The 18,652-nt window shown below is 40.8% G+C and overlaps 3 protein-coding genes across 5 annotated transcripts; all 3 read right to left on the reverse strand.

Annotated features, from left to right (window-relative positions):
• Positions 1-423: 423 nt before the first annotated feature.
• aurka (aurora kinase A) lies at positions 424-5,233 on the reverse strand. Of its 2 annotated transcripts, none has more exons than XM_076111002.1 (9): positions 4,967-5,233; positions 4,114-4,179; positions 3,426-3,762; positions 3,308-3,347; positions 3,021-3,212; positions 2,112-2,250; positions 1,730-1,878; positions 1,305-1,479; positions 424-1,157 (listed from the first exon to the last, which is right to left on the reverse strand). In XM_076111002.1, the coding sequence occupies exons 1-9, from the start codon at positions 4,967-4,969 to the stop codon at positions 975-977; spliced, it is 1,284 nt and encodes a 427-aa protein (XP_075967117.1). In that variant the 5' UTR covers positions 4,970-5,233; the 3' UTR covers positions 424-974. The 2 variants fall into 2 exon arrangements, with proteins under 2 accessions (XP_075967117.1, XP_075967118.1); XM_076111003.1 differs by lacking the exon at positions 4,967-5,233 and adding an exon at positions 4,557-4,888.
• Positions 5,234-5,376: 143 nt separating this feature from the next.
• Positions 5,377-11,271, reverse strand: prelid3b (PRELI domain containing 3). Of its 2 annotated transcripts, XM_076111004.1 has the most exons (6): positions 11,122-11,271; positions 9,682-9,850; positions 8,353-8,442; positions 7,887-7,957; positions 7,683-7,785; positions 5,377-7,052 (listed from the first exon to the last, which is right to left on the reverse strand). In XM_076111004.1, exons 1-6 carry the CDS (start codon positions 11,151-11,153, stop codon positions 6,936-6,938), a joined length of 582 nt encoding a protein of 193 aa, XP_075967119.1. In that variant the 5' UTR covers positions 11,154-11,271; the 3' UTR covers positions 5,377-6,935. The 2 variants fall into 2 exon arrangements, with proteins under 2 accessions (XP_075967119.1, XP_075967121.1); XM_076111006.1 differs by lacking the exon at positions 8,353-8,442.
• Positions 11,272-12,630: 1,359 nt separating this feature from the next.
• Positions 12,631-15,623, reverse strand: tubb1 (tubulin, beta 1 class VI). Its single transcript, XM_076111001.1, has 4 exons — positions 15,467-15,623; positions 14,705-14,813; positions 14,451-14,561; positions 12,631-14,165 (listed from the first exon to the last, which is right to left on the reverse strand). The coding sequence occupies exons 1-4, from the start codon at positions 15,521-15,523 to the stop codon at positions 13,012-13,014; spliced, it is 1,431 nt and encodes a 476-aa protein (XP_075967116.1). The 5' UTR covers positions 15,524-15,623; the 3' UTR covers positions 12,631-13,011.
• Between the last annotated feature and the right edge of the window lie 3,029 nt (positions 15,624-18,652).

Consider the following 18,652-nt stretch of genomic DNA (forward strand, 5'->3'; position numbering starts at 1 on the left):
AACATTATTGTGCCTCGGGAGCCACCTAGTGCTCCAAAACAGAAACATGACAGCCCCATGACATGACATCGGCCCCATCCATGCACGTGGCGGGCATACTATACAGCCGTTTTAACGTTATCCATCAGAGAATGTTTTGTTGTTGCTTTAATGGCTTTTCACATTGAACTGGCCTCCAAGGAAACAGCTTTGTGTCATCTTATTTCTTTATTTGATACTGACTGATAATTGTGCCAATCATAACCGTTTTATTCACCAAGTTTTTCCAACAAGGAAACTTTCCCTTTGACTCATTTGAAAAGAGAACCATGGCTTAAATTTATACTTTACAATTTAAAAATATCAATTTCCTGTATTTGTTAGACTCAAACTTGACGTTTTTTTAATTCAGTTGCACACAAAAAATACATGATAAAGCAAAAATAACTTCACATTTAAACTTTTTATTGTAGGAGAAAATAAATGTGGAACAGGTTTATTAACAGTGTCTGGAATTAATACCTAAAATCTGTAACAATTTCCCAATCCAACTCTAGTGGTATGCTGGCGCCCTCTGCTGGCCACATGCCGCTGGAGGACTTAATAAAAGGAGGGGTGATGGAATGATTTACTGTAAGATGTATACAGTTTAATTCAAAAGTGACATATTCCACGACAGACACTTTTATTTCAAGTAATAGCATTTTAGAAAAGCTCAATAAAATTCGAATAATTAGACAAACGGGGAAATATTTACAGGCAAGAGGATGCCATTTGTGAAACAAGGAAAAGGATAAGATACAAGAAGTTAACCAAGTGGCTCAAGATGCCTGCAGACAAAAACATCCACAAGAAGGGATTTTATAGTCAATATAGTAGTACAAGCAGATTCTAAATAATCAGCTGCCCACTGGTGTCCGTGGTCCACACCTCTGTGGTCAGCACCACTGCGCCCTCACATGTACAGACCTCAGGTCTGAGGGGGACAAAGACGCTCACTGGCCGAGCTCTTCCTTGGTCATGGTTGTGAGTTTCTTGGTGGCGCTCTCGACCACCCAGGGGTGGGACAGGACTCCCCGGATGGGCAGTCTGTGCATTGGGTTGTGCTTCAGAAGCCTAGCAACCAGGTCTTTGGCTCCAGCACCGATATTGGCCTGTGCGGGGTAGGTGTACTCCACCTGGATGACAAAGACAACCAGCACAAAAGGTTTACCAGCTAAACTGTAGCACAAGGCCTACAAACTCAAGTGGAAGGAAAAGGCTTCTGAAACTACAGCACTCTACATTATATGCTAATTTTTAGAGTGTAGCTATTCATGCCTTACCCTCGATATCTTGCGGTAGGTCTCCTCGTGACTTTTTGTTTCAAAGGGGGGTTTCCCCACCAGGAACTCGTAGCAAAGGACACCCAGACTCCACAGATCCACCTTTTCATCATGAGTTTTCCCCTCAATCATCTCCGGAGGCAAGTAGTCCAGCGTGCCACAGAGCGTGGATCTCCTGAACAGAGACATTAATAAAGTTAGTTTGAAAGCTCCCAGTGATGTAGAGGAGCACAAAGAGAAAGAAGAAGAAACAAGTAATTCCTGACCTGAGCACAGACACTGAAGCAAAACAAGTGAATTGCAAATGCAACTGAAACCATTATTCCCATCCAAACATTACGATCACATAGATTCAATAAAAGCTCTCCATCGAAAAAGGTTGAAAACTAAAAATGCCATTTGAACGGAAACATATATGTGCATACCTGGAGGAGGGAGTGTGAACAGACCAGCCAAAGTCTGCAATCTTTAGCTCCCCGTTGGCCCCCAGCAACAGGTTCTCTGGTTTGATGTCCCTGTGGATCACCTTCTTGGAGTGGCAATAGTCGAGTGCATCTGCCAGCTCCATGATGTACTAGTACAGCACATAAAGCACGGTGAATACAACATGCATCACATTCTGTATTTGACAGCATCCTCTTCATTTCTAAATGATAAACTTCAGGAAAGACACCGAACATAAAACAGGCTTTTGGAATTAGTGTAAATGTATAGTATTATACATGTGTTTAAGTTAGTGATGTCAATTGCTCATTTGACAGCAAAGTACACATTTTACAAAAAGGTCTTAATTAAATTGGCACTTACTGTGGCACTTCTGGCCTCCGGAAAACAGCCACAGCGCTGCAGCTCACTGTACAGTTCACCCTTGGGTGCAAACTCCAGGATGAGATAGACACGTGACGAGTCATGGAAGTAACCGTAGAGGCGCAGGATATTGGGGTGCCTGCAGGACAATCAATCAATATTTCAAAAGAGCAAAGTAAATGGACAGAACTAAAAGGAAGCCAACGCATCAGCAGCTGCTTTACAGAGGAGGTTTAGTTACCAAAATGCAATCACTCAAATCTTTCAAACAAAGACCGGCATGGGCCAATTCAGGTTTTAACTTAAAATAAAATCATGAACTGAGCAGGAATCTACTTGTCCATGAATTACCCAGTTGCAAAATACTTTAACCACAGTAACCAGTAAACACATTGTAGTGGGTTTATCTGACCATGCTGCAACAGCACACAACGACGGCTAAAGAGCACACGAGAGTGTTCACACTTGAAAGTGCCAGGCTTTCTAAAACAACAACAAGGCTGGCATATGAGTGTATTAAACAGGGGGACCCAGTACTTCCATCACTGTTCATAGAGGCTCGAGTCTACAAGTGTATTACATACACACCAAAATATTTATACATACATAGCGCATAAGTATTAAGAAAATGCAGTCCAGTTTGGCCGGTGTGCTCTGTTCACTCTTTTAAAAAGATGAGTTAGAAGGAGTTCTTTCAATATGAAAATGTTATGGTGTAACAACAACTTTGGCCTACAAAGATCGAGGTTTGTCTCGCCAGTGATTCAGAAATCAGGTCGGTAAAAACACAAGTCCCGAAGCTCTTTGAGTTTTAATAAGGATGACCACTGTGTCACATTGCCTTTGGTCAGCCCCATTAGTCAGGATTCATATTTGGCACTACATTGCATAATTTGAACGACGCATTACCTGAGGTGCGACTGGATCTCCACTTCCCTCCTCAGCTGGTGCTCCACCCCGGCCTTCTCCAGCTGCTTCTTGAAGAGCACCTTCAGGGCCAAGATGAACTTACTTTGTTGCTCTCTAGCCAGGTAGACATTTCCAAATTTACCCTTTCCTAAGGGACGGCCAATGTCGAAATTCTCCAGGCTCCACCGCTTGCTGTGTGAGCGGAAACATGCATAGTTAGTTACAGACAATAACAAATTGTCATCTATATGAAAAGAATAAAAAAAAGTACAATAAATCACACTTACTTTGATGCAGAGGCGTTTGAATCATTCTTGGCAGGTTTGTCTGTCAACAAAAAATATTTCAGCATCTAAATAAAAGCACCCACTCACAATTGATTAGTTGATTTTGTGTTATGCTTACTCTGTGGCTTCTCCAGGTTTGCAGGTTCAGATGGTGGTTTGGCCGGCTCCAGGTTCACCTTGGGCACAATTGTCTTTGGTTGGATTTGCTGAGAAACGCGTTTGGGCTGCGGGACACGGTTTCCATTCTGAGTAGCAGGGTTCACATTCTGATCAGTGGGGCGCGTGGACTTGACAGCAACCGAGACGTGAGACGCCGACTTCTGGTGCGTCATAGGCCGCTGGACGCGCTGAGGTCCATTCGACACACCTAGAACCCGCTGGTGCGGAGCTGGTGTAACTACAGTCATCGGTGACTGCTGAGACACAGGAATCCGCTTTGGCCCATCGCTGACCGACTGCAATCAAAGAAAATTCCCAAACACGGAACAAACTGGCTTTTAAAAGACAAAGAAGCATTTAGGCCCCATCTTTTCTGGATGTGGTCTTTTATTGACTTGCATTTCTTAACCCCAATCCTGTAGTTGCAACACTTTCAGCTTCGGCCTGTGTGTGCGCACGTCTACTCATAGCTGTGTGTCTGGTGTTTATATCTTAAACTTGAATAGTGTGCCGAGACTGTGTGAAGCCACTTCAAAGCTCAACACATTCACATTAATATACAATGACGAAGGTCAGAAAAGTGAGCCCACAACCTGTGACAGTATTGGTTTTATATTCATTAGTTGTATGGTAATGTTGTGCATTACCTTCACTTCAGGCCTTTGAAGTTTCATGTCCTTTGTCAGCTTGAGCCTGGCAGCAGAGTCCATGTTCTGAGTAAAAGGTACAATAGAGGTCGTCTTAACACAAAGATGGAGGATAGTTTAAATGTAACGTTAGCCATTCTAGGTCAATTTACGTTGGCTACGTTGTCTCAATGTTAACATGAGCATTAGCATTGTTACCACAAACGTTGTGTAACGTATCACAGATGCTCCTTTTACTTATATAACATTCATTAAGGAAAAGGATAATAATTGAAAACAAATTGTAATAAATAAGCCGCCCAGTTTTAGCATTCTCCGTCGCGTGGCGAACGTAACCTTACGTTTCAGACGGTAAGTTTGAGCTAACGTTAGCTATTTGGTAAGTATAGCATCAAAAACATCCAACAAAACTCTACTGGTACGCAGTTGATAACGTTACTTACCTAAATGTCGTATTGCACAATGACCGGCAGCAACTGACGGATAATTAATCCAGAATTTAATCCCAGAGTAACGTTAGCTCTCAAACATGTAGCTTTAACGTTACTGCTAGCTAGCAGGTACGACTAGCTACATCAATATTTAGTGTAACGTTACCGCGAGGTGGATTTTCAACGCTCTCGCAGTACAGCTCCTTTTAAAAGACAGTTCGGTGTCGTAAGAAGGTAAACGCTGATGAATACGGATCAAACCAAACTATAAATATATGCGGACTCCACTTCAGATTGTGCTAGCTAACACACTTCCCCCAAACACTGCTCGTCTGACTTCAGTTTCAAACGTCCCTCTGTTCAAAACCTTTAAATGCACCGCGGCCACCAATTGGCTGAGAGAATGCTCTGTGCTCGCTCACCATAGGCTGATTGTAAAGGGTGTAGCGTGACGTCAGAGGGAATCCTCCCAAACAGCAGAGGGCAGCAGCAGACAAATCAGACCACCGACACCCTGTATGAACTACACACAACTCATCTACCTATGAAACCTACACATTCTGCATATGGTGGAAGACTTTTATTAGATGGCCATTATTTATTTTAGTTCAAATACAATCAGACACAAGACACTTTCAATAAATCGTACCTTTTTTATGCTTATAAGGCTGCTCAGAGGTGAGAGCCCAAACAATATTTGCAAATTTTGCTCAGTGCAATTTCATTAACTGTCATCGGTGCAGTCCTGCTGCATCAGGGCCACGGCTAGTGGAGCTTCACTGCTGTTTAGCTAGCAGAGTGAGTAATTTAGAAAAATGTAGCACACAGAGCATACAGTAAATAACTTTATTTTCAACTATTCACTTTACACTTCCCCCTTCCAGTCTGCAACTTCAAAAACAGAATTAATTTTGGCCTGACCTTTTCTACCAGGTGACATTACATAATATATAAATATATATATATATATATTTACACTAGGCTACTTCTCAAGATGAAATTAGAAGTCTATCATTTGGCCAAAGTGTGGCAGCATAACTCTTTTATCAAAATCTTTTATCAAACAGGTTAACATATTTTATTTTATTGTCACATTCTGCAGTTGGTGAAACTGTTTCTTTTAACAAGTACCCAGACATAATGCACAAATTGCAATTATTAACCAAGCATGTTTTATAACATTTCTCAATGTGCAACCAAAGTTGCAACTCACTCTTTAAATAAATATTCCTGTTACAGGTTGTGTTTATAATAGAGAAACTAAATCGTTCACATCTCCACACTGCTGTCTTTTATATAAAGAAAGACCTTCTCAAATACAAATTGTCTGTCAAACAAACATTCACAGCATCGTCACATGTGTAGCAGCTTTTCATTGTTAACACGCATTATCTCGTAAAGTGCAAATAAAAGTCGATGCAAAGCTCTCAGATCTCTCGCTGAGAGGAACAGTAGTATCGATAAAACAGTTTGAGCTCAGCAAACACGTCCAGGTAGTGAACCTGAACGTGTTACTAAACGTTTTTACTGTTGTGTTTAGTCTCCACACATCTTTCTGATTTATATCAAAGTTATACCAACGCAGCATTTGAGAAGGCCTTCTACCTTTCTTCAAAAACATAAATATGGCAAATACCTTGATCCCTTCATTTCACTTAAGTAACATTAGTTATCACATAATAACAAAATACAGTTCATATTCAGGCTTGCAGATGTCGCCTGGTGCAGTGTGTCTTGTTATTACTGAGGTCCCGCATGAAAACATTGTTGGAGATGGCTCTCTTGCACAGATAAACATGCACATATCCCCATGTCAACCAAACCTCTCCCATGTACCCATGACATGCATTGCATTTGTCTCCTGCCTCAACAAGGCATTGTTTTCTGCCAATGTGTCTCGACAGGAGCTTTCCTCCCAGTCCCCTCTATACATCTCATCGTAACTGTTTTTCTTTTAACCGTCGCTGTAAAAAGAGAGTTCATGCCAAAGGAGACTTCTGAGGTAAAAGTGCTGGACAAAAAGAGGTGCGTCTGCTTTGGCACTTTCCTTGTTTTCAGCTCATCCAGTGCCTGGGGCACCTTTTAGCTACATGTTTGTAAACCCACAGATAACAGTGGTGTTCAAACTTGTCCCTGAGTCTCTTATCACAGCGGGTCCTGTCAGGCAGCATCCCACTAAAGACGCTCCACAGAATCCCCTTATGTTGCCGTCTGCTGTTAAAAATATATCTAATGTAGATAGTAACAAGTATACGAGATGGATGAATTGTACCCTAAAACAATACAAAAAAAACTCCAGAGCACCAAAACAGCACCAGAGCATCATAAAGAGGGGCTCGATGTGCTGGCGTGCAGTTTCTCTCAGATCCTGCTGGCAAAGAGAGGCAGGTGTCATTTCTCAGTGACCGCAGCAGCCATTGGGGCTCGTATGGTCCCGCGTGCTGTGGCTGCCAGCTCCTCGATCTCTGCATTCAGTCGCCTGATCACCCACTCCATGGCTTCACGGCCCTGATGGAGAACAAACAAATCAATAAACAATTAGTTCATATGAGGGGAAATTAAGTGAATTACATGAAGCTGAATAGATGGAAAGGACAAGAATGACCTGTTGCCATGAAAAGAAAAGAGAGCAGTGGTTCTCATCTTTCCAATAGCAAGAAATTTGAGGAAAGATTATCTGAAAGCATGCTCCTTAATCTCTTAATTTGTGTTTAAATACTCAATAATAATATTAGTCAAGTTTTGTGGGGGGTTTTTCTCGTGAAATATTAAATATGTTACATTGTTTCGGGGCTTGTATCTGGAAATCTGGAAATCATCACAAGTTACTCTTTGCCTTAACTGTTTACAACTTATGTCCACACTAAAGGGCAACATGTCGACGGTGCTTCATTTCAAGAGATCACAACCTAAAAAAGGTCGGGAACCACTGAAATAAAAGCACAGGTGTGTTATTTTGTGAGTAGTCCAGAACAAACAGTCCACATCATCAAGTGCAGGACCCAAACAATATTCAATCTAGATGTTTAGTTTAACATTTGTCATTTTGGGAACTATCAGAAAAGGGTCTCACACGTGTTTTGGGTCCCACTTTAAAAAAAAAAAAAAAAAAAAAAGAGCCTTCTAAGGATCTCTAACCTTTCCAGCGTTAGCAGAGATGGTGCTGGCCAATACTCCCTCCAAGTAACTGCTGAGGCTGACTCCTTTCACAGAGATGATCGCCTCCTGGGTCAGTATTGTTCTAGAGTTAAAAGAGGTTAAAAGAAAGTCCTGAATGCTTCAATTCATGATTCATCAGTGTCATTTAAAAATCCCTGCTATGTTAAAGAAACAAAAACCTACTTGTCTTGGTCCTCAGGGTGTGGTTTGTATGTTAACTTTTCATCCACAGACACCATGTTTGTGAAAGTGATCTGCAGAGGAAATATCACAAAAGACAAATTCATGTTAAGATAACCGTCTTGTGCAGTGTCACAGCCCACAGCGAGACAACTCAGACAAGTCCCACAAGTGCATCAACAAACTTGAATTGGTGAAAAGTTGATAGAATATTGATCAAGCTAACAACCTGTGGAACAACCAAGACTTCATTCCAGAGATAGAACGCAGTAAGCTCGCATGTGTTCAGACCAACGGAAGGCACAAAAGGTGGATCTAGATGGGTGCTTTTGGTTGACACATCTTAAATAGAACGTGTTTTGTAAACAGGTGAGCAGGTTGCATAAGCCACGCCCCCACAGTGACGGTGTAATCTCAACATTGACCCGAGGGTGCCAGCAGAGGAGGGTGTCGTGTGAGGAGGACTCACATTTGAGGACTGAAGTTCGAAAATCTTCTCTTTGGGATCCACAACCGAGTGCTCCTGAACGTACGTGTATGTTCGTGCGTTACCAATGATCTGAGGGCAAAGACGGAAACGCGCTTAGTACAAACTGAAATTAAATGTCAAGACTGTTTTCTTGCAGATGTTAATTAATCTAAGTGCAGACTTCTTTTTCTACTTTTTAAATGGTGCCTTTATTTACTCATTAATTTATTTATTTTCACACACACAGAGCTTCATTCACTGTATTCATCCACGAATCATCCGTTGACTTCGACTTAATCTACATTTAAGTTACAATGTCATAAAAATTAACTGAAAGTTACTTCATCAGAGTTTTCAGTGGAAACACACCAGCAGAGACTACAGTTGAATAATATGCAGTCCATCTGAACTTGTCCTGCTCACATGCCTTGAATTTAACAAATACATTTATTTATTTTCCTTGAGACTTTAATCTAAAATTACATTATTATTTATTTTTATTTATTATTATTATTTAAACTTGTGTCAGAGGAAGACGTCTTCATGATACATCCGGTTTACGCGCTCACGCTGTGGCTCAGGGGCGATTTGCTTCGAGACAATCTGATTACAGGTTGCGTCAATATGCAGTCACTGGGACAGTCCGTGTCATGGACTGTCCTTGGAATTAAAGGGGCTATTCATAGATGTTGTCTCTGACAACAACCCCATCCTCAGACACCTAAGAACAAGGTCAAAGCTAAACAACAGCAGCTGGTTAGCCAGTGTTTACAGAGGCTAAAACTTTATAGAATCTTTTTCCAGCCTTATTATAGTGAATTCAGAAAGTCTACAGATGTGGAAAGTTCAGATGACATGTTGCAGAAATCCCGAGGCCTCCGTCACTGCCTTTCTTTCTAGTAGTGACCTTTAGCCGGGCGGACAGAGATGGAAAGTTACATCACATGGTGTGAAGGGTTACATCTTAGCTATGAGAAAAGAATGGCACTACCGTGTCCTGTACAACACGAGCCGTGGCACATAGCCATGAACTCGCCGCTCGGCTCCATTCAGCAAACCGGGTCTGCGGCTGCCCCTGGACCGAAATAGCCTCGCGGGTTAATTTCACGCTCACAGCCTGGAAAGCATTAACCTGCAGTATCTCTGGGACGTAACGGACTCGGGCTATAACCACGAGCACATACTTGCAGGTCGGGTCATGTGTTTCCCCATTCAGAGTCACATGTGTACATTTTAAAGTGTGAAACCAAAGCAGTTACACTACAAGGTTGCAGCAGCAAAACATGTGCCAGTGATGCTAGACAGCAGGCCAGTTTTTGAAAAACTCACAGATTTCACTATGGATGGAAGACCCCACTCTGTGCCCAGCAGCCTTGTGCTGTGGAGGCGTCCCTGTTTGTCGATGCTTCTGTCCAACACATCCACTCCGATCACACTGGGGTTCATGGGGTTGGGATACTTCTGCATAGCAGCCTTGGTCACCGTCTCCCAAGGATGGCTGTGGAAGGAAAGACAAAAAACAAACGTACTATTGAAGCATTGCAAAAAAAATAAAAAACATGCAGATGCACACACTGTCTAAAGGACGATCTGATAGTGAGTTACTCTACTTATGTCTTTAGGAAAACACAAACTGATATTCAATTGAACTTACTTTTGATATTTTCATGATAAAACTCCTTCTTAGTTTGTAAACAAATTGCTTATGTGCAGTAGTGGAAAGTAACCATGTACATCTACTGACGTTCTGTACGCAGGTACAATTTTGAAGTACATGTCACTTCGGTCTCGTTGTTTCACAGTACTTTGAGCTTCTTCTCCACTACTATTCTAGGTTACTTTTTGCTCCATTACATTTAACATATACGAAGAACTTATACAATGTTTGTTACAGATTTAACTATCCGACAGTCAGCTAATAATACCTAGATAGGCTTTTTTTACTAATGTGACATTTTCAATGCAGGACTTTAACTTGTGATAGATTAGGCTATTTTTCAGCACAGTAGTGCTACATTCTACAAGGATCTGAACACTATCATCACCGTTTATGTGACATTATTCTGAAATGAACCACCCTGCAGGCGTCTTGACTTGATGTCAGCGTGTCAATATTTTTTGGGGCCACTTTAATTTAGCCTGGTTTCACAAGACCCGCACGTAAGGTGAACGAGGTGAAACGAAATGGCATTCAGTCTCAGTAATATAGGTTGATTTTTTTTTTTGGAAAGTAAAGATTAATATAACGATCTGACGTCAGGGTGGATGGTTGACATGGAGGCGCGTGGAGGTGATGACGTAATCCGGTGACGCAATCAGCCACGGCGAAAAATAAATGTGGGGTAAAGGTCCTGACTTGCAAGTTACGCAATTTCATACCTTCGTTTTCTGCAAACAGTTATGTATTCACCATAGATACGGTTTTACGTTTATTTATTCATTGTATGTAACGTTACGCTATTAGTGTGTGTGCATGTTTAAACAACGTTTCGCTTAAAGAAAAAGCTATACCGACTGCAGTAACATGGGGGAATATGTCTAAATTACGTTCCTATTATAAGTTTCTACTACCAGCATACAAGCCAGTAACACTTAGGTTACAGTAAGCAGCTTTCTTTAGTTGAGGTCTTCTGTCATAAACCATGCGTGTGTTTGTAACCGGATTAAACACGAAGACAGCTGACGTTACTGAACTGCCCGACAATGAACCGATGAAATCTCTAAACACATCGCCGGAAATAAAAAAACACAAATCATTTCGCTACTTACTTGAATATGTGCTCTGATGCCCAGATCTTCATTGTTTAACGCTGTCTAGCTGGCAGATGCCGGTGTCGAGCCGCTGGTGTAAGCCGGTTGGACTGACTGAAATCAGTTGCACGCGTTCAGAGACATCTTCAAGTCCCCGCCCACTGTACCACAGCAGTCACGTGGGGTGTGATAGCTACGCACTTGCGCTCTTCTACATGCCGCATAAATCAGCTGACACGAGCGGCAGCTGAATGAAATGGTTTATGTGTAAAACTCGACAATGGAAAAGCCATAGACACACATGGTTATCGCTCCTCACCTACAGCATGCAGTAGGCCACATTTCCTATTAAGCTGTGTAACCTACAGTGTGGACATGTCGGCCATTTAACCTCGGATGTTACACAATTCAGCTCAGTGAAGGTTGAAGGTTCTCTGCAACCTTGAATGAATGAAAGACTGCAAGATCAACACGGTGGAAATGTCGTAGGCAGTGCTCTGCAATTTGCCACTGTGGGCTATTGACCCCTATATTCAACGGGTTATTTGTTTTTTACTCTTTCAAACTCTGACACCTGCCCAAAGAGAGTCATTTCTATGACACAAGTTGCAGAGAACTTTGAAAGTGATGACTTTCAAACTGTAGGACAGGTCAGGATGTGAATCTGAAAAGGTATTGAGATCATTGATAACAAAAGCAGAAAAAAATAATAGTCTTTTTTTCAGACTGTCTTGTAAATTATTTAATTTAATTTGTTATACTTGTTCAGGACAATCAAAAGACATGGGATGTGTGATGAGGGGTTGCGAGTGCTTAATTTGAAGGGGTGACAGGTCATGAAGGTATAGACACAATGAAAGATGTCTGTTGAGAGAGTGCTGGTTTCCCAATTATGCTGTTAACCAGGACACCAACAAGTGGTGTCTTTAATCTGAGAATGGCAGCTCCTATGATAAATTATGGTTATCCATTACACTTGATACATCATTATTAGTGCTGCCTCTCAGAATCAAATAATTGGTAAAAGTGGGAGCTAAATTATGGTCCCATCTGGCTGCATATTAACACTTTCAATGCAGTAATACATTTGAAGGCTTTTATCTATCTTGACCTCATTGCCTTCTTGTAACTTTAAGCAGATTGGCCTCTCTGAGGCAATCCTGCTTTTGTCCCCTTAACCCATATTCACATGTGGGTTACATGCAGTATTATCTCCTTTATCCCTGTGAGTGTAGGCGACTTCAGTGCAGTAGTGCTCTCCACGTCATGTGTGCTTATCTCAAAGGGCAGACACTGCAGGCCAAGTTATGTGTAATCTCTATGTCCCAGACTCGTAACAGTTGGCGGAAACTGTGTGACAGCCTTGAACGGTGGCGGTGTCACTGTGCTGTCAGAGTACTGTCCATCACTGCAGCCGAGTTTGGTTATCAAGTTTCAGTTCAAATGATAAAACTGAATGAAAAATAAATGTATTTTGGTATTTTTTATTAATGTAATGAATGTACCCTTAATAAGAAATCATCAATCTTTGGTGTTGCTGTTTTTATTACCATCATAACTTATAAACACTCAATGCATCATTTGCTGTCAGTGGTTTACATTTTTTTCATTTTTATGGCTGTGGATTATATAGAGCTAGCATAACAAAAACTTTTTCATACTGTATTTACAAACATTTTCATAGTTTTCAAATTGTACTATCCAAGAAAGAACTTCTAAAAAACAAACATATAAGCGCACTATTGTTTAAAAATGTCACAACATCTTTTCTCAAGTAGAGGCTGTCTAAATCAACCATAGTCATAAATTAAACTACAAAATAAAAGTTCCTTTTCAGACCAACCATCCCGCATATGTTTTACACATCCTTCCAACAAGGTGTCAAACTTGCACACCGCACTGTATGACCTACATCTTCAACTCAACCACAGCGTCTTTGCTCGTTTCGGTGACTGTTTCCAGTTTAACTTCAACCTGAGACTGAAACTTTGTTGCCGCTGGTGATGAGGGTCCCTCCTCTTCTTCGTCCTCTTCTTCCAAATCTAGATCGGTGGTGGCCTCCTGGTACTGCTGATACTCCGACACCAGGTCGTTGAGGTTGCTCTCTGCCTCAGTGAACTCCATTTCATCCATCCCTTCTCCTGTATACCAGTGGAGAAAGGCCTTCCGTCTGAACATCAGGGAGAACTGCTCGCCCACGCGGCGGAATATCTCCTGAATGGCCGTGTTGTTGCCGATGAAGGTGGCGGCCATTTTGAGGCCTCGTGGTGGGATGTCACACACAGCGACCTTGACGTTATGGGGGATCCAGTCCACAAAGTAGTTGCTGTTTTTCTGCTGCATTGCAAGCATCTGCTCGTCCACCTCTTTGGTGGACATCCGTCCACGGAACATGCCCGCCACGGTAAGGTAGCGCCCCCTCCTTGGGTCGCACGCTGTCATCATGTTTCGGGCATCGAACATCTGCTGGGTGAGCTCAGGCACCGTGAGGGCTCTATACTGCTGGCTGCCGCGGGCCATCAGGGGGGCGAAGCCTGGCATGAAGAAGTGGAGGCGAGGGAAAGGCACCATGTTGACAGCCAGCTTCCTCAGGTCGGCATTGAGCTGCCCAGGGAATCGCAGGGAGGTCGTGACCCCGCTCATGGTCATGCAGACCAAGTGGTTGAGGTCCCCGTAAGTCGGCGTGGTCAGTTTCAGCGTGCGGAAGCAGATGTCGTAGAGGGCCTCGTTGTCGATGCAGAAGGTCTCGTCTGTGTTCTCCAGGAGTTGGTGGACTGACAGCGTGGCGTTGTAGGGCTCCACCACCACGTCAGAGACTTTAGGGGAGGGCAGGATGCTGAAAGTGTTCATGATGCGGTCCGGGTACTCCTCTCGGATCTTGTTGATGATGAGGGTCCCCATGCCAGAGCCGGTGCCACCCCCCAGTGAGTGAACCATCTGAAAGCCCTGCAGGCAGTCACAGCTTTCACTCTCGTTCCTCACTCTGTCAATCACCTGCTCCACCAGCTCCGCTCCCTCCGTGTAGTGGCCCTTCGCCCAGTTATTCCCTGCTCCTGAGTTCCCTGGAACACCAAAATGAATAAAATAATCCCTCCTGTCAATAGAATTAGTGGAGGGAAAACATAACATATAAAAACATAAAGCACAAATTGTGCCACTTCTCTATAGATTGAACACTGCAATGCATTTAGATGCTCAGCTCTATGTTGACAATATGTTTTGACTTTTCTTTGGTTAAATATTCTAATTTAGGTGATGTTTTTATCTTCAGTTTGACTTATCCAAAAATTGCCTTTTTATAACCAAATATAATTCCCCAGTATGACTGTTTCTGATATTTGTCTCACCGTGGATGAAGTTGTCTGGCCTAAAAAGGGCTCCGATGCGGCTTCCTCTCACACTGTCCATCGTACCAGGCTCCAGGTCAACAAGCAGGGCCCTGGGGACATATTTACCACCTGCAAAGAGAATGGAAGTTAATAACTAATAAAGTCGTAAACTTTGTGCCAAAGTTTGAGAACACTTTTATTTAATAGAACCATGTTCGTGGAATAAACTGTCAGCTATTAAACGGAGAGTGTAGCCTGTATAGAGTAATCACCTGTTGCCTCGTTGAAGTAGACGTTGACCCTCTCCAGTTGGAGGTTGCTGTCTCCCTCATAGTGGCCTGTTGCATTGATCCCATGTTCTTCACTGATCACTTCCCAAAACTAGAAAGAGAAAGCCAAAGAGGTAGATAATCATATCAACAGATTTAAAGTGTTTAGCGAAAGACAGCTTCGTTTTTACACCTTTCCCCTCTGGGACTTTATATGGTCGTATATGCAGTTAGGCACAAGTATTGTTTAATTGTTAAAATGCATCTCGTCATTAATCTGTGGCAACTCATGATCTTGTTCTAACCAGGTTAAGAATCTCACACACGCTTTAAATGATGAAGATGCCGAATAAGATGAATAATAACGGCTTGATGCTTAGATTGGCACATTCTCCAGTGTCAAACAGCACAATGTGTCTCTTTAGCTGTGGCGATGATAAAAAAGAAAAGTCCCACCCATACCAGTCTCGCTTTAGCCCTTATCTTTTCCCGTAATGCTTCACAGGGTACACCCTGTGTCACTCACAACTGTTGATGGCAAAATACAAAGGAACAGTGCCAAATTTGCTTCAGAATTTTAATAAAATACATGTATTTTTTATCATTTTACTGTGTACAGCAGAGATTCTTAATCTGGTCAGAACAAGATCATAAAGGAATATAAATATTTAAAAAATATATATTTACCAAATGTAATCGATCACGTTAAAAAAATTCACTCATTTTTTTCTCAGGTAGCGTAAAACAGGAATTTTATTTCATTACCTTTGAGCCGATCTGGTTGCCACATTGTCCAATTTGCAAATGTACAATTTCACGCATGATGATCGGGATACAGTACACAGAGCAGCTGAGGTGTCTGATAGGCTTCAGTCCTCCAGCCAGTCTTTTATATACACCACCCGAAATGATGTCATCAGGGATGTCAGGGAGTCACCCCACTCTGTGCTATATGGGAGGCCCCTGATACACCACGAACACTCTTAGCAGAATGATAATAAACAAAGATTAGTTTCATACTGTATGAGAGGGTTTGCCATACTTTTTATACTCGGTAGAAGTAGTTTAGGTAAGCCTACAGTCTACCCACATGTCATCTTAGGTTTTGTTGTATATCCGTATGTTCTTGTTTGCACACTGTAGTGCATGTAAATTATATAATAAATTATTGATAATTAAGTTATTTAATTGCATTAAAAAGTTATTATAAATAATGGAAAAGGCATTTGGTAATTCCTTTTGTGTAAAGCTGTGCAAACTTGGTGAAAGAACTTAACATCTCTGTTGTTGATACATCATAAATTAATGGATTATCAGCTGTTGCAGAGGAAAACAGTTGGTGCAGTGAGAATATTTTGGCGATATTTGGCTTGAAACACATCTGTGAGCTGTACCAGCGACCAAAAGCAGGAAGGAAGTGAAGAGAAGATAAATGGAAGTGGTTTGTTTCTCTGGCCAGTGTCAGATAAAACCCATTTGATTAACGACATTAATATGATCATACTGTGTACACATACACACACACACACACACACACACACACACACACACACACACACACAAATGTACCAGACATGTTGTTCCTATGTCTGAAAGGACAGAAAAATGCAGAGACATTTAACACAAGATTGTAATATTACAACGTTCTGCCTTTTCACAGCAGTATTTTTGATATTGCGCACCTGTTTTCCTTCCAGATGTTAAACAGATAAAGTTTTCCATATTCACCTACTAAATCTGTGTAGGTGTGATAATAATGGTGTAAAAATGTGCAGCAGTTGTGAGATGTGAGATGCTACCATCTAGAGGACTATTACCAGCATAGCATGATACCGTTGGAACAGTTATCGTTTTATAGATTGGCAAATTGATTTAATTTGTAAATTTAAGCATTTTCTGATGCCAGGATTTATTTAAGGATTTAGAATACATTCCACTTTTTGTCTTTTTACTCTTTTTCTATTTCTATAAAGTGGCTGATTGCCAATGTAATGCTTCAGCATGTTGCTCAAATTGTTAAATTTTAAATCAAGTAATAAGAATATAAATGAGCCACAGATAAGACAATTAAGTATTACGCCTACTTTTATATTTACAGATAGGCGTTACTCAAAACATATATTTTTGACATGTCACATAATAAAGCTCCATGAGGAAGTTTTCATGGATGGGGATCCACATACTGAATAAATAAATATGTATTGTTAAATAGGACACTGACATCTCTCAATTGGATATTTTTAGTCAGACTTTTGCACATTTAATTCTTCCTAGTTTTAATTTCGGTATGGCTCTTTTCATTTAAAAAAGATGTTTATATTATATTAATTTAAAAAAAACTTCTATTTAACATTTATGATTCTTGTATTTTCCATTACTTGTTTCCTCTATTGTAATTATGTACTTAAACACCAAGGCAAGTTACTTGTATGTGAAAACCTACTTGGCAAAACCCTGTTTGTGATTCTGCTTCACTCACACAGACAGAAATACCACAAATGCTTGTCATTTGTTGTTGTGGTGAATACGTACATTTTCCACTACCAACCATCTTTGACAGAACGCATGTGCACAAAGGTTTAGTGTTGGCGCAGGTATACCATGATACTACTTGGCCTTGAGAAAGAAAACTTTGTGCTCTGAGTTTATAAAGTTTGAACGGTAGAAACTCCACAGGACAAGATTACCTTTAACTTGCTTCTAAGATTTAAGTCATTACTTCTTTTACTCCTTCGGCTGTCTGTTGGGATTCATTAATGTTATGTTAATGTCTATACATGTTAGTTAGTGATAGGGAGGTGGCACCTTGCATGGTATCCTCTGCCATCGGTGTATGAATAAGTGGGTTTTTTGTGTGTGTGCGTGTGTGTGTGTGTGTGTGTGTGTGTGTGTATGATTTTTGATGCACAGTGTTTGCAAGTGAGAGGATACAGGGAGCTGTTTAAAGATCCAGATCACCATTCGTTAGGCTGACAGAAACTTTCAACTTTTGTGAAACTTTGTGAAAGTTGGAAACAAATTTGAATTAATATAGGATTCAAACCCTGATTAAAAGTTGAACGCTATTAAATCCTAGCACTAGTCACAGAGATAGCCTAATACACCAAGGCACGTCTTAAAGATGTCTCTTTTAAACGTTCTAAAACTTACATGAAATAATAAATGAGACGATTGAAAAGCCGTTTGTTTAGAAGTAGTATCCTCACTTTATTTTAATCATTCATCAATAATATAAGTATTTGAAGTATATTATTGTTACTGAATGTATATGATGGCATTTACTGTTTTTAGACAATTTAAAAAAAAATCTTATTTTACAGTTTTTCGTCGTCATTGATTAATTTCTTTTGGGTGTATAGGTCGATTATCACTTTGCTTCAAAGAGGGCGCCTCTCCCCTTCTGTACCTCTGCTTCATGACGCTCCGGGCAATCATGTGATCCGACCCTGCTTCATCCAGATGCGTCAAGCTGCAGTAAGGAGCAAACAGGAAGTACTTTAATATTAACTTCAAACTAAAAGCACAACTTTTCTTCTGCCTTGATGAGAAATGGTAAGCGTGACATTGTTTTAATAGTTTGTGGGTTTTCATTTATTTTTGCCTTGAAGTATGAATCTTATATATTGATGTATGTTACATTATAAGTGTTTCAATCAGACGAAGAAAAAAAATGCAATTAGAGTTTTGTATTTTAAACTACAGCTCTATGCTAAAATGCATAGTGAGATACTTAAGAGGAAGCAACTCACAAAACATCAATCATATGAGTTTGATGATAGTAAAGATTTGTGAGCGTTGTAATTTTGTCAGTAATTTATTTAATTTTTTTTTCTTCTATTTATACTCACAGTTAGTGTATTGTATTATAAGGTTGCTGTAAAGTTGTTGTTAAATGACACAAGCCATTGTAATTCCGTTAAAGTATCGGTAACAAAAAATATTTAAAGTAAA

The sequence above is a fragment of the Anarhichas minor genome, unplaced genomic scaffold (assembly GCF_050575085.1).
Source record: "Anarhichas minor isolate MPS153535 unplaced genomic scaffold, ASM5057508v1 ptg000043l, whole genome shotgun sequence".
Lineage (NCBI taxonomy): Eukaryota > Metazoa > Chordata > Actinopteri > Perciformes > Anarhichadidae > Anarhichas > Anarhichas minor.

Excerpts from the sequence above, each read along its gene's own strand:
- prelid3b (XM_076111004.1), bottom strand. The coding sequence starts at position 11,153 with ATGAAGATCTGGGCATCAGAGCACATATTCAA. Across the intron at positions 9,851-11,121 it reads GCATCAGAGCACATATTCAA|CCATCCTTGGGAGACGGTGA; the intron begins GTAAGTAGCGAA and ends TTCCTTCCACAG. Across the intron at positions 7,786-7,886 it reads CACCCTGAGGACCAAGACAA|AACAATACTGACCCAGGAGG; the intron begins GTAGGTTTTTGT and ends TTTTAACTCTAG.
- aurka (XM_076111002.1), bottom strand. Across the intron at positions 3,213-3,307 it reads TCAAACGCCTCTGCATCAAA|CAAGCGGTGGAGCCTGGAGA; the intron begins GTAAGTGTGATT and ends CCGCTCACACAG. Across the intron at positions 2,251-3,020 it reads GAGATCCAGTCGCACCTCAG|GCACCCCAATATCCTGCGCC; the intron begins GTAATGCGTCGT and ends ATTGTCCTGCAG.
- tubb1 (XM_076111001.1), bottom strand. The coding sequence starts at position 15,523 with ATGCGTGAAATTGTACATTTGCAAATTGGACAATGTGGCAACCAGATC. Across the intron at positions 14,814-15,466 it reads GCAACCAGATCGGCTCAAAG|TTTTGGGAAGTGATCAGTGA; the intron begins GTAATGAAATAA and ends TTCTCTTTCTAG. Across the intron at positions 14,166-14,450 it reads GCCAGACAACTTCATCCACG|GGAACTCAGGAGCAGGGAAT; the intron begins GTGAGACAAATA and ends TTGGTGTTCCAG.